This window comes from Falco rusticolus, chromosome 6 (assembly GCF_015220075.1).
Source record: "Falco rusticolus isolate bFalRus1 chromosome 6, bFalRus1.pri, whole genome shotgun sequence".
Lineage (NCBI taxonomy): Eukaryota > Metazoa > Chordata > Aves > Falconiformes > Falconidae > Falco > Falco rusticolus.
The window spans coordinates 24,428,483-24,445,724 of NC_051192.1; the positions used below are offsets into that span (position 1 = coordinate 24,428,483).

At 41.0% G+C, this 17,242-nt stretch overlaps 1 protein-coding gene across 4 annotated transcripts in view; it reads left to right on the forward strand.

The window, feature by feature from the left end:
- LOC119149826 (sine oculis binding protein homolog) overlaps nucleotides 1–17,242 on the forward strand; it is a 119,009-nt gene that overhangs the window by 15,700 nt on the left and 86,067 nt on the right. For all 4 annotated transcript variants that reach the window (XM_037391607.1, XM_037391606.1, XM_037391608.1 and 1 more), the window contains exon 4: nucleotides 8,196–8,347. In XM_037391607.1, coding sequence (XP_037247504.1) covers nucleotides 8,196–8,347 — 152 coding nt within the window. The remainder of the gene's footprint in view (nucleotides 1–8,195; nucleotides 8,348–17,242) is intronic.

Below are 17,242 nucleotides of genomic sequence, written 5' to 3' on the forward strand. Positions count from 1 at the left end.
AAAGAAAGTATTTTTTTCAATTAAAAAATTACATAGAAATAGCAGGGAACAAAGTGCAGTAGCCAGGAGTGATCTAAAAATAAAAATCCCACCACAGTTGTGCAGGGTATACGTCCATAGTATGCAGCATGCAGACATCCTAACTGTTACTGTGCAGCCCTTAGCGATAGAGTAAATCTGAGAGGGCACTTCGGGTGACTCTGCCCTTTCACTTAGACAAGTTTGGACGGCTGCTGTTACATGGGATGAAGGAAGGCTAAAATCAAGACTAGTCAAAGAAGAATGCAAAAAATTCTTTCAATGCAGGTAAGAACATGCTGCCTCCTTCCCCTGGCACCTGCTGGAGGCTATGCTATCTCAGTTTCCCCATTTTTTTTAAGAGTGCTCTTTGGTTTACTTTCTCTTGTGAACCCCCATGGCAGTGCCTCGGTAGGGGAGGTACAACTGCTGGTGGGTCTAGCCTTTGAGCATGGGTGTCGGCAAAACCTTCCCTTTCCTGCCTCCTGTGTATAAGCGATGCACCCAGTGTGTCTACTGTTCTAAGTGTCCCAAAGAAGAACCAGCGCCCTGCCATGCTGTGCTGTGAGGGGAAGTCACTGTCAAGGGATGCGGTGGAAGGGGACGCAGAGAGTGACGCCGTGCAGTTGACTGAGCTTTCCACAGGGGAAAGAAGTACAAGGGAAAAATAATGCTCCTTCCCAGGGTTTCCACAAGATAATGAGTACATTTGGGAAAGGAAATTAAATTTAAATTCTGCAATCTGCAGATCAGTGTTTCTACATAACATTTGGTTCAGTGATTTCCAAGTGACAATGACTAGGATCGTACGAAAAGTTACTAGAAACTCGTGGAAGTGAAGGAAGAATGGGCCGGAGGAGCTGTTTCTGGTGAGGCAAAATGTCTTAAAGGAGGAGCAGAAGCATTTCCAGTGCTGACTACCTTGTAAAATAGGCTTGTGACCTAAGCTGGCAAGGAAATGTCACATGCAAATACTAAATAAAATAATTAGGTATTTTATAGATAAAGGATTGAAAGGAATGAGTGATTTTCTGTGTTACAGCTTAGCCTAACTTTATAATTAAAGTTTACAGGATTCTTTTTTGTAAATACAAGTGCACACCAGTAATTTGGTGAAACACGTGAGGTTAAGCAAAGTCCCTGCCCTGTGAACACTTGGAACTGCACGTTGTAACCTCTCTCAACATTTAAATTGTATTGGAGGAATCTGGAAGCATAAAAGATGTTTTAAATGGTAGTTAGCAGGGCAGTAAAAATGAATTCCGAGATCATCTGTCTAAATTCACCAAGGAATTGGTTCTATGACTGCATTACCAAGAAGTCTGATTCCAAGCAAAACCCAGCGGCAGTTTTCCTTAAATAAAGACCATATTATCAGATCTAATTAAGTCTCTATATTGAGGAGACTTTCATTTTACTACACTTTCGATCCTTCTTCAGTATTTCCCAAATCTTATTCTAGCTGCTGAACCCCATTACAGCTTCTCTTAACTGCAGGTTTAGCTCTCTCATAAAGACCACTGCGACAAATCCTGTAGTCACTACTCTTCAAATTCTTTCTCTTGTTTTCAGTTTGAAACATCATCTAATTTACACTGATCGTAGGGTTATTAGTGCCTGGGTTTTAAAATGCCAATGGTTGCCAGGATGCCTGCCCCATCTAGCCCACTGTTGATGCCTTTTGCTCTCTGTGGAGGGCCAAGTGTTTCCTTTGTGCTAAAAAGAAAATCATAACGTCTATGTATGCACTTTAATAGCATATATTCAAAATACACAGGGAGTTCCCCCCCTATTAGCTGAAATAGGTGCTTTTTTGTTTGCATGTTTAAAACCTGCCTAAATGCCAGCTTTTATTTGTGTTGTGCATTCAGTCCTTACTGAACTATGCATGAGAATGTGCCTCAACTCATGCATAGAAAACAGAGGCAAGCCGTGGTTCCCCAAAATGATTTTTAAAAAGGAGCTGGGACACTTTGCTTTATTGGCAGAGTAGTGAACTTCAAGAGGCTGGTCCTTAAAAGGAAATGCATTGTGGAGCCCCTGAGGTATTTCCATAGCAATGGTTGCAGCAAGCTTTCTATTGCCAGCCCTATTTTTTAATCTTCCTCTTGTAATTACTTTTTCTAAGGTACTTTTTGTACCTTAAGTTTGTATACACTCCATCTGTTTAGAGGATCAGCACTTAAGTGCTATCACAAGGGTATCTGCAGCAATGTCTCAGGCATTTTGTTTGTTCATTTTGTAGTTCAAGATGAATCAGATAAAGCATCTCAGATTTAAGAAAAATGACTGTAATGGTCCTTCTGCCTTGCTTGGGATCATCAGCCTCAGGAACTGCTTTGGGATGAAAACTCTTGAGTACGTGCTACTTGGTTTTCCTCAGAAACGGCAAGCTGGGGTTTCAGAAGTGGCAGGCGGGTAACTCAGAATGAACCATTCTGAAATCCTGGCATGTCCCAGTGGAAACAGTGAGCCCTTATTGTTCATGCTGCGAATGCTAGAATCAAGTTCAGATCTAATGTCTTTAAAAAGGAATTTTTGCAGCTTTTCATTAGAAAGTAGTAGTGAAAGCAGCTAAAATAGTTCAAGATGTATGCTAGTGTATTCAGTGCAGTTCCCAGGATGGGGTAAAAGGGCTATTCTAGCTCCCCTCAAAATAACCTGGGATCCAAACTGCCCACGTGAGGGGGTGGGATGCAGCAAAGAGAAAGGGAGGAAAACAGAAGCAAGCAGTACTGGGGAGACATGGCTTCTGATAGCTGTGGTGGAAGGAAACTCATGCCTGGAAGAGATGGGCCGTGAGGAGACACCAAGCAGGGATGGGGTGCCAAAATACTTTCTGTATCAGATCACAGATACAACCACAGCCAAGGTACAGGTTTCACACAGGCTTACTCAGTCCAAGGGACATACTCTTTGAGATTTCCATCCCAGACCCTCTGGTCTCCTGGTCTTCCTTCTGCACAACAGGACTTATTCGCTACTGCAGCTGGGCACTTTCAGGAGTGATATTTTCTTCTTGCCAGAAGAGTTGAGTATCTCCTACTGAATTTCTTGCAAGGAAATGTGGAAAGCAAGGTTTTGGAGTACTTGCCCATGAATCATTACAATCTGCAGGATTAGAGCTGTATTTAGTTTCACCCAAGTTCTTGAAACTGGAGTTAAAATTGAAAATACATATCAGTAAGTACCAAACGGAATTAGTAGAAAGTTACAGCCCAGAAGTTAGTAAACTGATCAGGATTTAACTCCAGAATTGTAGGGATTTTAAGATCATCCTGCTAAACACTGTAGGCCATGCTGGTTTGCTTAGATAAAGGGACAGAGCTGTACGTGATGGATTTACTCTGCTGTACTCATTGCCTTTCTTCTCTTCCCCCCACCTCTCCAAATTATGGTTCCACATAAGATCGATTAGTGTAAACTGCTGCTCATTGGGTTTAAGCGGAACAATTTTCTGCAGCTCCTTCACACCGGTTTGAAAGGAAAAAAAAAGCCAAACATTCTGCTTAATTAAGACCTAAAGAGGCGGTGCAAACTTTTGATGATTAATTGAAGCATGCTTTAGACTGATGCATATTTAGTTATTATAATGTGATAATTTTATCTTGTTATACAAACTACTCCCTTTGGGAACATGATTTAACACTGCAAACGCTTCGCGTTTATTGCATTGTTCATTATGAAAAATACACAGGCTAAAAACCACAAGGAGATGTATCTGAACAGTATCTGTGCGGTGGGTGCAGGGAGTACTTCTTCTACCTGTAATGACACAACCCAGGGGCAGAAAAACACAGTATTGGAACTCCCACAATAGCTTTCCCTGTGAAGAGTTGAGAACTCAAAAAAGCAGAGGCTGAAAATTCAGATCTTGTTCTGCATGTGGAAGGAATATGTCTTTCTATTACCCAGTGTAATTGTAGAAGACAGTGGTACAGATGTTCTGCTGAAATCTCTCCTGTTACTGTTCAGTTGTCTCTGTGCCAGCTACTCTCTGTCTCACCTGTATGAGTACCTGCGCTACCTGGCATAAGCGTGACAGATCTGAGAGCATGCTAAGCACATTGCAAGAGCAGGTCATAAAGTTACAAACCCAGATGGAGGAAAAAAAAATACAGCTGTTAAAAAATAACTTTCTTTCACTTCAAAATGAGCTGTACCAGGATTGCAAATGTTATTTTTGTACTTCACAAATGTGTCAGCCTAGCTGTGTGACTCCTAAAAGTGATGGTGAATGATCTTCATCAGAAGAGCTGCTCCAGCGAGAGCTCACATGATGGGCATAGGCATGCTGTCAGGATGAGCTCATGTTACTCAAGCGGATATGCTAAGCTAGACTACCAGCGAAAATTTGTCTGTGAGCAAAGGAGAACATTGCTGATGTACTATACTGATGTGATTGTTGTGGAGAAGCTTTCTTAGTGCAGACCTGATCAGGAAAAGATTAGAATAAAGATTCAAGACAAATAAGCAATCTCAGGCGACTGGATTTGAAATTCCCTGCTTCCCTGTGTTCTCATCGCATCAGGTTCCTCTGGCTGAGTGCTTTAGGGATGGGGATTTGATACGTTTTCCTGAAAGAGGGGCAAGAGTCTAGTAAAGTGATTTTTAAATGATTTGGTCTTATGAAACAAAGGTCTGTGAAGAAGTAAGAGGAATTTTATCTTGAATGGAAGAGACAAATTTCTGGTTTCTGATTATTCCAGTTTGTGTTTAGGAAAAGACAGCAATTAAATCATGTGACATTGGCTTTTCTTATTTCACACAGTCTTAATGTTTTGTGTTTAAGCTATTGCTTCCCACATGGACTGTAATGTTAGAAATGCATGGACTATTACCTTTTGGTTAATACTGCAGTCCTCTTTTTTGGTCACTAAGCTTAATACACTGCAACAAAACGTCCCTGTTAGTTATTTTCACAGCATCTGCTCAGACCTTTACTGCAACCAGTGTCAAGAAGGAAAGCACAGGATCAGGTTTGGACCTTTATCATTGTCCCCAGCTGTCATCCGCACCCATAGGCCATAGGGCATGGCTCCGTACCTATCCCTCAGGTACCAAGAACAGGTCCTTTTCTCTGCCGTTCTTAGCTTCACTTGAAGCTCAAAGAAAGGATTTGATTTTAGAACAAGTCTTCCTGCCACAGGGCTGCGCAGGGCTCTTGTTGATGGTCCATAAGGAATTAGTCGTGTGATACTGGATGTTTTCTTTCTTCACCTGATGACTGCATTGCAAGAAGTTAGAGTTGCATCAAAAATTGAGTTGGGCAAACCTACACCTGAGGGAGCAAAGATGACTTAAAAAGTGACATATTAGTGTACTGTTCCAGGAAGCACATGGTCCAAACTCCCTTCTGAATTACTGCTTTTTTCTGGCTGCTTTATGTGGCCATACTCAGCTAATCCTTTTGTAGCAGTGTTCCTGAGCCTATTCAATGGAAGAGGCATCTAGTTTTATTATTACTATTAAAAGGATTATATTGTATGCGACCATTCTTTGATGACTGGCTTGAGAAGGGAGTAGGCGAGAGAAATAATTGAAGTTCTTTGTATTTAGGCAGACTCTTTCCCTCCCTTTCTCCCTTCCTTCTTTCAAAATGATGAACATTTTGATTAATATTGATGGTGCCTCCTGCATATCAGCAGTCTCTTCCTGGAAGTGCAGACAGTGGCTGGAAGTAGTAGTTCGTAGACATTTTCTGCCGTTCTATTGATTGTCAGATCTGTGGACCACAAATGAAGCAATGCTGCTTCAAAGGATTCCCCATGAGGTGGTGGTGAAGTTCTGCTGCTCAGGGCAGGGGAAGACAACTTGACAGAGCAGGACCGTCTCCTCTCCTCAATCTGTCTTAGAGGGTCTTTGGCAGAAAGAGGGAAATTGAGCCTTACTGTCCTGTATAACCTCCTGCACAGAAGTGTGTAATGCAGCTTTTCCATGTAACAGCTTCTGCTGCTGCTGGGATGTTGTGTAATTGCGAATGGACAATTGTGTGGTCACCCATGGAAGGCAGTTCATGTCCGTCGGTGAACAGGAGCTGAATGATAGCTGAGGTGTTTCCCTTATCAAGTCATGCGTGAAAGACCCTGCGAATCCTGGTGGTGCAGCTTTGTGGTTCTCCTTAAAAACCGTGCCCCAGATGAGCCCACCTGCTTCCAAGAGCTTCTCCAGCACCTACTTTGCCAGTGAACTCTCTTTCAGCTCTGTATTTTTTTTTTTCCATTTATGACAGTTGGTCTCACCAGAAGTGAAGGTTATTGGAAAGTATCACTGGTAGATGTCCTATTTTCAAGAGATAAAATATGTCTTATCAGTAGTAGAATATATGTTGCTGTTATCTGAAACAAGAGGTTGCTGTCTGTTTTCGTTTGGTTCACAGGATCTTCTGTTGTCCTGATACATTCAAAGGGGCAAGTTCAGCCCGTAAGGGATTGGTTTATTATGGTGCAGAAGTAGCTGAATAGGGCACCTTTGTAAAAGCTGAGTACTTCAGATGGCTCAGGATAAAAACAGGGAAGAGCTCCTGAGCTGTGCTGGAGTAGTTAGCACCCTGACCCAGACTGCTCTGCAAGGAAAGCTGTGATGACGCCATGCAACGCCACCGTGATGGTACCCTGCGCTCCTGGCTGAGATTACAGCCAGCTCAGGGGCAGGCATCTTGACCCTATAGATGGGTAGAGATAATTTTGGGCAAATTGTTTTGATTTCCCTTGATGTTCAGTATGTGAAAGCATTTATAGTATTGGCAAATCCCACTCTAAAGGGTAAGTGATAAAATACGTTAAACACAAATCTGTGTTATAACTTAGCCTTAAATATAGGTTTAAAGGTAGACAGTCTGATTAAAACTAAAAGGTCATTATTTTACATTGTACAATTTTATTTGTAGCTATAAATCATAACACAATTTGTGGAAGGAAAAAAGTTATTAAACTGGCAATATTTATTCCGTTAAGGTGAATAAAATGTAGCACGTAGTTCTGAGTTATGATAGCTGGGGAAAGGAGCCAAATCACTCTGCTAAAAATTAGTTTGCCAATAATTTTACAGAATGATGACAGCGTAGCTTCAAAAACAAATCCTTTATAGGGAAATGGGATGGCTGCATGACAGACTCTCTGAGCTATGAATTCTCCACAGCTCATGGACCAGGAACTGCTTTAACAATTAGTCTTCAGGGATTATTTTTTTTTTTCCCAGAAGTTAGACAATGGCTGCTGCCTATAACTGAAAGGTCAAGCTGTATCACAGGCTGGACATAAGAACTGAAAGAATTCTCAGTTTTAGGTCAGAAAGGTTCCTGCTAACGTATTGTCTTGATCTGTTCAGGAGGCTTAACTATTTGCTGCCATCGTCTGTGAAGCTGAAGGGCGTGATGACTACACAAGGATATTGCTAGCACTTTAGTAATAAGCCCTGGGTTTTGTTACATGACAGAAGGCATACATGCCACATTTGTAACACGCATTAGATAAGAGCTTGAAAGGGGCTCAGGAACTCTTCCTGAATTAAAATTTGACCAATGAACATAATGACTGGAAAGTAACCCGGCAGACTTTACCACAGTGCTGCATCTTCCTTCTTGCTCGAGTCTGTTTCTGTGACTGCTACATTCACATGAAAGCTCCCCATTTTGTATACGTCATTATTTCGAAACAACATGGAAAAGGGGTATCTTGTGTTCCTAGTTATTTAGAAGAGGGCTCTTGTTAGATACCTGCCTTGGTGCGGTACCTTCCCAGTGTGTTTTATCCCCAGCTTGCTGAGCAGAACATCTCAGGGGGTGACTACAACAGACTGTAAGCAGCAAGAACAAAGCATCAATAGTCATTAAGCCTCTAGTCTTGGTTAGTTGTTCAATAAGGAGTTGTACACTCTTAAACATGCTAAAAAGCTCTCGAGATTTCCAGAGCTTTTCAGCAATGCATCATTTTTTAAGCTAATAATCTTCCAGCCATCTTAGAAGCTCTGCCAGTCTCCCCAGCCTGGCTGGCACAGGTCACTGGCTGCCTGAGGATGAAGCTGGTAATCACAGACATGCACAGTTCTGCTCTCAGACAGTGAGGAGGGCAGAAATAAGATAAGCTGGTGGTGGTTGTATCTAAGAGTAAGTGTGCAGATGTCTGAGGAAGGTGTTTGCATCTCATGTAAACATTGTTCTTATATTTTTGTTGTAGAAGATGATGTGTCAAATGTACAAATAATGTGTGCCTGGTGCCAGAAAGTTGGAATCAAGCGCTATTCCCTGAGTATGGGAAGTGAAGTGAAATGCTTCTGCAGCGAGAAGTGCTTTGCAGCCTGCCGAAGAGCATATTTCAAGAGAAACAAGGTAAGAGAAATAAGGAAAGATGTAACCTACATAGACATAGCTTTAATCAGGCCCAACCTGGGTCTCATTTAGCATCTAACAGAAGCTCTTTTCTTTTGTTTTCTCTGTTTCATCTAGTCCCTCCACTTCCCATCTGTATTGTCTGTTGGACTGTCAGTCTTTTACTAACCCTGTTTCTTTCAGTTTCCTTCAGTTCAATGTTTGGGTTTTGTGAGAATCAGGGAATTCAAATACTAATAAGCATTAACATAAGAGTCCCAATTTGGCTTTAGAGTCTCAGGATACTTGCTACATACACACAACTAGGAGAGATATCATGGAAACAGTAGAGGAGGGTTGCATATGACAGTGTCACTAAGTCCTATGGTGCTGGGATCTTGGCCAGTGGGTAAATGCTTTTAGGGCCTGTGTCTGGATCCCATCACAGTAGCGGACATCTTCCTACTGCTGCTAGTGAGCTCTATTTTCATCCTTTTAAAATGTATCATTACTAAATAAATTATCATTCCTGCAAAATTCAGACACTATACAGTTTTTGGGTTGGGGTATGCAATGTTAGAACATTTAGAGTAGCGTGAAAACCCCTCCTACGCAATTTAAATTTAACTGTCTAAAATTAGAATGCAATCCTAATATTGAATGTCTGCAAAAATTGCTGTAATCACTGAAGTACAGTGCCTGAAAATGCCCTCTAGGTTACTTCAGCAGCTGTTTTTCTGTAGCAGAATGTGCGATATGTCATTTAAAGAAAAATAACGAAGGAATGCCCCAGCATTTTTAGTTGTTGAAAAAGTAGCTGTGTCCTTTTGGTGCTTAGTAGTGTGAATTTTTGGGTAGCTGCTATTGTCTTAGAAATGTTTATTATTCATAAAACCCTTTAAATTTTTGTTTTCTAAATAATGCCATTTTCACTCATGCTACAGAACATTCAAAGCTTCTCAAGATCAAACTGAATTCAGGTCTCTAAATCTGGTCTTTTACATTTGTGGTAATAACAAATCGGTACATACAGATCCTAGATTCAAGATGCAATGTTATAGCAAAATACCCTCCTTTATAAATTTGGGTCACATCATCCTGGGGAAAAAAAAAAAAAAAAGGAAAAAGAAAAAAAAAGGGAGGGGAAAAAAATGCCTGAAGAATTAGGTTGCAAAAATCAGTAGAGTGGAATTTTAGTGGCAGTCTTGGAGAATCAAGCTCATAATGTCTACTGGAGCAGACAGGCTAGTTCAAGTCATGTGAGTCTTCTGCGAGGAGTGGTGTTTACATCCTTTTTATCTAGAAAAACCATAGAGGAGGGAGATACATGCTCCTTAGATGTTCCTCATTTGAAAATAAGTTCATGTATGTGTATGTGCACTGTGCACACATGCATGTTTATGCCCTTGCAGTTCAATGGGCCTTACAATGTGTCAGACACTCTGGGGTGACGGGATCCAGATCACCGTCAGCTGATGCTCCCATGGCTTTTCAGTCACAAATTTACATGGGTAAGATGGTTCATAGTACTGGAGGCATTGTCAGTGATCCTAGTTAGGTGGTCCTGTGTGTCCAGTAGTGATGAGTACCAGATAATTCAGGAAACCCTGGGGATGTAGATGAAGGAACAACCAGTTCATGGTGGATTCTCAATTTCATCTGCATCTTAGATCCTGAAATAGGAGGTTTAGATCCCTACTAAATGAAAATAGATACATGTTAACATAATGCATAGGTGTACTTCAACCTTCTACTAACCCATGAGTAGTAGGATTCATTAATGGTTTATGGCCATGAATTCAGTGAGTCAGGCAATATATGAAAAAGTTCCCTTTACCTGACTTAAAAATTATTACCTGTGTGCTTTGTTGGAGGCCTCCTTGTCCTTGTATTATGCAAAAGGATAAAATAGAACATCTCATTCCCCCTGCTACTCTTTCCTACACCTCTGTTAACTTCTGGAAGCTAAAAGATGCTGACTATTTCCTTCCAAAAGCTCTCTGTATTCATTATTTTGTATATATCTAAATAACAATAGATGTTCCTAATCTTTTCATATACCATCATACCCTAGTGAAATGTCCTATTCTTCTCTAAAGAGACTGCAAATTAACAAAATGTCATATGGGAGGACTTGGCAAAATATGGCGAGATAACGTATAATTGATATCATGTTGGTTGCTGCATTGGCTCTGCTGCAAAGCTAAGCCAGTGAGTCAAATTTTCTTCCTCTTTGCACCTGTGGAATCTGCAATTGCAGAGGATCTGACCCAGCAGGGGAAATCTGGAACTGCTCCTTGCATGTGTATTTACAGCATTAGATGATCAGGGGACAGAACACTTAGGAAATGCTGCTGTTAAATTAAGACATGTACAGTAGAACTCAGCAGTCCCTCATGCTTCTTGTTTTGCACTTTACCTATTAGTAATAGAGCAGAGTCTTGAGGAACAAGATCAAAGGAACAAGGCTGCAATAGTTTCACATGTAACTGCTGACCTTTAGTCTGTTATTACTAGTCCAACAGCATACCTGTCTTCTCCATGAGTCTAATGCTTATTTATTTGAGAAGTTATGCCACTCTACACTTTCTCATTTTTCAAACAGAGGAGTAAAATAGTCATGTTTCACCTGCCTTATGTATGTTTTAAACAGCAGATCACCACCACAATATAGTGTTGTATTACATTAAATATGTACAGCTGTTACATTTCTAGGAGCTGATAGGACTTTGTGGTCACTTCATTTAAGGCTTGAATTTCCTAATGGATCGTGTTAAGCCGTCTTCCCTCCCTCCCCTAGAAAGAAGTGCTGTAATAAGCACTTGCTTAAAATGATAGAACTGTTTAAACAGTAAAGAATGTCATCACTAATGTCTCAAAAGTGGCACTAAGTAATGCTGCAAATTATCCATCCCTGAATGCCAATTGCTGTGTTCAGAATTAGGACTTCTGTCATCATCCTAATAAGAAAATCTTCTCCCATACCCAGGGCAACTGCACACTGAAGCAATACATGCCCACAGATTTCCAGCTGGGAGAAGGCTTGGCATGAGACCACCTTGAAGGGCCCCTGGAGAGCAATGAAAGTGCTCCAAAGAGACCCAGGGTAGCTGGGCACTGACTGCTCCCTCTAACTCCTTCCCAGCCTGCTCTTGTAGTGGGTTTAGCAAGAGTAGCAACGCACCAGAATAAACCGGTACCTTGCTGGCCTCAGGAGTGTTTGAACCCAAGCAGTGTAGTCAGAAGCACACATCAGTCCTTCCTGCCTTTTGTCCCAGTGGAGCTGTGTGCTCCATAAGCTGTGCCCCTGCACTCCGCATCTGTAAGCCAGGGCTTACACAAGCTTCATGGCTGGGGCGGGGAGTTTGTAAGGAAAAAGGCTCGTGTACTTGTAAGTTGCTCTTCTCATAAGAAAGGCAAAGTTTGCCCCATGTATCTTTCAGTCATGACCATTAAAATTATCTATATTAGCAACCATGCCTTGCAAGAATAGGAATATGTACGTTTTGAATTATAATCGGTCTCCCCACAGAGTGTAATATTATCTCAATTACCAGAAATAAATGAAGAAAAATTTGGGGGTTTTACCCCATTAGGCAAAAAGCAAAGTATTTAGACTAGATCCGATTTAGAAAACACCTACAAATGCCACCACCACCAAAGAAAAATAATCCAGATCTGCATTCCCACTCCTGTTTGGTCTAGTGTGCATAGTCAAACACACATAACAAACTACTATATAGTAATAACCTGTTGTGGGTAACAAAACCAATTAAAAGGAAGTATTGCAGGGAAAGGGAGCATTTCATACTAATGTTTGTAATTGAAGATTTAAGATTTGGAGCTGTTCTGGTGCTCCCTTCCTTAGAGATTTAATTTTGTAGGCCAACTAATATGAAGCTAAGTACCAAAGAGGCACATAAGGGCAAAAAGCATTGGAGCACCAAGTTTCAGAATATGAAATTTAAAGGGAACGATAGGATTCATAATTGGATCCAGTGAGTTTGAAGCCTGAAAAGATTAATTTTGAAATTAAGTTTATTGACTCAGTGGGTCAGAAAACAAATTTATTGTGACCAAATAGCCAAACGTAGAATGAGGACTGAATTCACAGAGGTTATAGACTCTGTTCACAGGTATATTAAAGGATAATTTATTTGATTTGACTAAGACATCAGAGGCAAAGTGATTGCAAGGTTGTCAAGCCAGCATTTTGTACTTGACCTTGTTCCTGTTTCACACTGCCTCCCAATCAGGAAAAATGATGATAGATGCTTTTGTTTACAGTGCAGTCAAATTTCATTTACACTAATAAACAAAAAGGCATAAGTAAAAAAGTAAAAGTAAACTGCTGTTTAGCAGCATGAAGATGTAAATGATAATGGCTCTTTTCTCCCCATACAGGATAGTGGTGGGCAGCACCATGTATGAGTCAGTATCACAGACAGGCATTGTGTTTTATGCTGTATATGCAGCATATATAAATATATGCATATGTATGTTTTATCTCATCTGTATAGCAAGAATGAATGTGAACAATCAAATGGGGCTGTAAGAAGTAATACGCATTTATTTAGTCCTGGGTTCTGTTGCATTAGACAATTCCTTACATTTTCAAATTATGTTTAAAGATGATAAAATGCACACAACATCATAAAACCTCAGTATTCCTGAGTAGTTTTTTGGTTAATTAATGTATATCACTATATGATTAATATGGGCGTGTATATACAAACACATACTAAAAACTGGGAGTAAACAGAAGCTATTATTCCCCAAAATTATTACTGAGGGCTGTCAGAGAAACTTCTCTTGATTTCAAGCTTAATTGTGCAGCCTAACAGTGCGTAAGAAACATTTAACAATCTCCCTGTTAAGTCAATGAGTAACAGTAAAAAAAAAAAGTTACTTTCTTTTCTTTCTTATGCACCTGCAAAATTTAATTTGTAAAATGATCATAATTCATGGCAATTTGGAAAATTGCTTAAAGCAACTTATGCAACTAGTGCCCCTGACGAAAAAAAAAAAAAAGCCAATGAAAAAAAAGCTTAGGTGTTACATCTTCCTTTAGACTCCCTTTCCATAATAAGTTTTGGAACATATGGGCTTCTGAATAGAAAACCTATTTCTCGTAGAGATTTAATGTGTATTAATTAGGTGTTCAGAAAGGTCTGCATAGAGCAGGTGTCCTACCTGGTTGGTGTGAAATTGCCCGTATTTGGTTCTGCAGAGGTGTAGAGAAGTGGGGTTTCATAAGTGGTTCACAAAGTTGCTTCTTCTGCTGTGGTTTTGTGTAGAATATGTGCATGTGTGTTTATGTGTGCTTGTGTGTGTGTATGTGCACATCAGCATACGTGTGGTTGTGTGTATTTGCCACAGCAGCCAATTTGATAAGGTTTCTTGCAAACGTTTGAAAGTAGGAAGGGAAAAGATGACAAACATCTCTGTAGCTATGACTGCTATGGTGGGATATAAATGAGTGCTGATGAGTGAATGCAGATGAAACGCTGAGTCTGCAGAGGAAATAGTTCAAACATGGGGGACAACTGCAAGCTCCTTGAGGAACCTATGGGAAGGAAAATATCCTTCCTCAGAGGATGTTTTTAAAGTTTGTGGAGGGTAGAATGACACAGACAGTGGCCAAGAATCTGAACAGACACTGAAATAGCAAGGAAATCCTGAGCTGTGAAAGAAATGGGTGGCATCAGTCAGAAAGGAGAAGAGTTGGCATCATTGTGTAGCTGTCATCAGCTGGCCTTTCTACTTACTGGATACTAAACCCAGAAATCTCATAAAACTCCTTCCCTGAACCAGAGCTAGGATTTTTCATGATTAGAAGAGGCAAATGAAATTCCAAATTAACCTACTGAGACCATCAGTCAATATCTCACCACTCACCCACAGCAAAGCAAAACGTATTAGCATTGCTAACGATGAAATGCATCAGCACCTGACTGATGCCACCAGTGACTTAATGAAAGGATCTGGCAAACCCAGCATGCTTGTCAGTTTGCAAACTCAATGGACATTTTACTGTCCATCTGCTGCCATTTAATACTATAAATTTGAATCAAATTCCCATTGTCTGAATTACTAGCAGGTATCCAATTCAATTAAAAGGCGTGTTCACTTTTAATTCTAACCACCATGTCACATTACATCAGTCGTGTTGCATTCTGGCTACTTTGGTTATATCAAGATGAATATGCTAATTACAGCTTGAGAATCGGCTGCCTCTTGGACAGCAGCGTTTGATCCAAATGAAGCGACCAGTTTCTGCAAGGTGTCCTTGCATCAGTTCTGGACAGCTTCAGCGACTGCACAGCTCCTTCTTGCCAGCAGTAGGTTTTGTTTACATACAGATATCACAACACAACATCACTAATTAGATTAGGACATGACTAGAAATGCATTTAGGGTTTTCAGACAGTAGGTGTATGCAGTTTAGAGCAATTATTTGGATTTAAATAGATGTTATGACACCTTGATGTTGGAGATGTGAGAGAAGTTGCTGCCTACCAGGGTGGCTGAGGAAGAAAGATGGCTGGTAGCGGTATTTCTGGAGATTACTAAGGTGCTTTACTGAAGTCTTAAATCACATAGGATGAATTTTTGGAAGGAAGAGGGAGACACGAAGGGAAAAACAGACCCTTTGCTCCGTTAAGAAGTTTGGCAAGATGGAGTTCATACTCTGCAGTATCCAGGACATTTTTGCATCACCAAGGGATTTTTGCTTAAAGAGTTTAGGTGCATAACAATGATGGCTTCAGAAAATGAGGAGGTATATCACACACGGGTGCTTACTTTACCTCTGAACCCCTTTAGCTCCAACCTACGTGAGCTAGGCAATCACTCAAAAAAATCCTGCTCTCCCCTACATTCCATGTCTTGATTCTTGTTACCTTAGATTAGCCCACATTGCCTTGGCCTTGTATGAAATTAGGCACCTTCCAGCTTTGTTTCTATGTGATCAACACAGAATGAGCATCGAGGAGAGTCTTTATTCTGACAAAAACATAGGATAGATCTCCAAAGTGAATTTCATTTGCACAGATTATATTTGGTGCCACTTTGCCTAATGAACACATCAATCATTAATACTAATACGAGCTGGGCAAATAATGAAATGCATATTAAATAATATGTTTGTTCAAAAATACCATGACATTTGAATAAATTATTGCCTTAGTGCATCTGTTCACTTATCAGTCAGCTCATTAACTTAGGGAAATATTGAAAAAGGAGCATGAGTATTTTTTTCACTCTATATATTTTTATTTTAAAACCAAAATTAAGCAAATATGGTTTTCAAAAATATGTTTGCATTAGGAGCAATGTTGTGAACAACATCCTCCGTACACTCTCCTGAAAGGACGTATGGAATGCTACAATTAACTGTGTAGTTTAACAGGGTGAAGTTCTGCCCGGGCAGGAGACCACGGTGGGCAGCAGTAGGAAACCTGAGGGGCCAGCTGAGGTTGGAAGGTCATTTCTAGTCCTGAAGGTTTTTGGGAGCACACATTTCTTTAGTGGTGAAGGGATTTATGCAGGTGAGGCAGCAGTTCAGTGGAGTTGCGATTTCTTGTCAGCGGAATGCCTGTGTTTAATTACTGTCTCATTTTCCTGAAATGGTGACTTCCCTCTCCATTACGCATAGAAATCTTGGGACAAATTCAAGGATGAAACTGAGTCCAACCGAGGGAGTAAATCCCATCATGTATCTTTTGGCCCCTCCTAGGTAGGAAAGTTTCATCCCTTTTGGATTTGTTTGCAAACATTTGCTGGTTGATGGGAAGACTGAAGAAACCCCTACACACGTTAGCCTTGAGTCTGGCCTCGTGAGTCTAAATGAAGCTAGGAGAGGCCAGATGGATATAACTTACAAGCTGCTGGATGAACAGGAAAATCTACTACTGGGAATTGTTAGTTAAAGTCAGCTTTACGCCATATATCAAGCCATGCACGATGCACAAGTGTTAAACTTGCTGGGAGAACGAGGTGGGTTTTATTGGGCAAAAATCTGAAAATGTGAAATATCTTTCCTGTAGAAAGTCGTTTCGGCCAGCTGTTTGCTGGCCAGCGAGGTTCGGTGAGGGGCTGCGTACTGTCAGAAACCCAAGCATTTACAACTCCGCCATTTGAATTTAAATTGGACTGAAAGTAAATGTATGTTGCAAGTTTAGCCTGGATACAATTTTGTATCTAAAGTAAATGTACTCATCTGTTTAAAAATTAGTCATAAAGTATCTGATGCTTTTGAGGGGTGTGTGTGTGGGGGGGTGTGGGTGTGTGTGTGGGGGGGTGTGGGTCTGTGTTTGTGTGTGTGTGTGTGTGTGTCTCTGTGTATGTGTGTCTGTGTGTGTGTCTGTGTGTCTGTGTCTGTCTGTCTTCAGGTGTTTTTTGTTTATTTCATCTCCTGCCTAAGGAGTAGGAGGCCAGGCTCTGCCTCCATTGCATGGAAGGGCTGGTGGATGCTCAGGCAGGAGCAGCTCTTCTGGCTGGCACACACGGGACGGGCAGGGGCAGATGTGGCTGCCTTGCTGCCCATTTACTTTCAAAGCAGAGCAGAGCATCTCTCTGGCTCATATCTGGGCTTTGCAAGGGGAGGATCTTCAGTGGGGTATGGTAGCCTGGTGCGGCTTTACCGGACAGTGTGCGAGACCGTCGAGGACTTGGCTTCCCCCACTAGCACTGGCTGGATGCAGTAATTTCCCCTGTATCACATTGATGGACAGAGCTGCAGTGTCCCATGCATGCAGCACAGTGTCGCTTCCTTCCCCTGAGATTCGGACTGTTGAATGAAAAGGGGAAACCGAGTGAGTTAGAAATCAAGCAACAGCTCAGTCTCGATTACTCTTACTATTTTTAATTTAGTCCCCAGGCTTTCACAGTCGTGGTGCACAGTGCTACTAACTC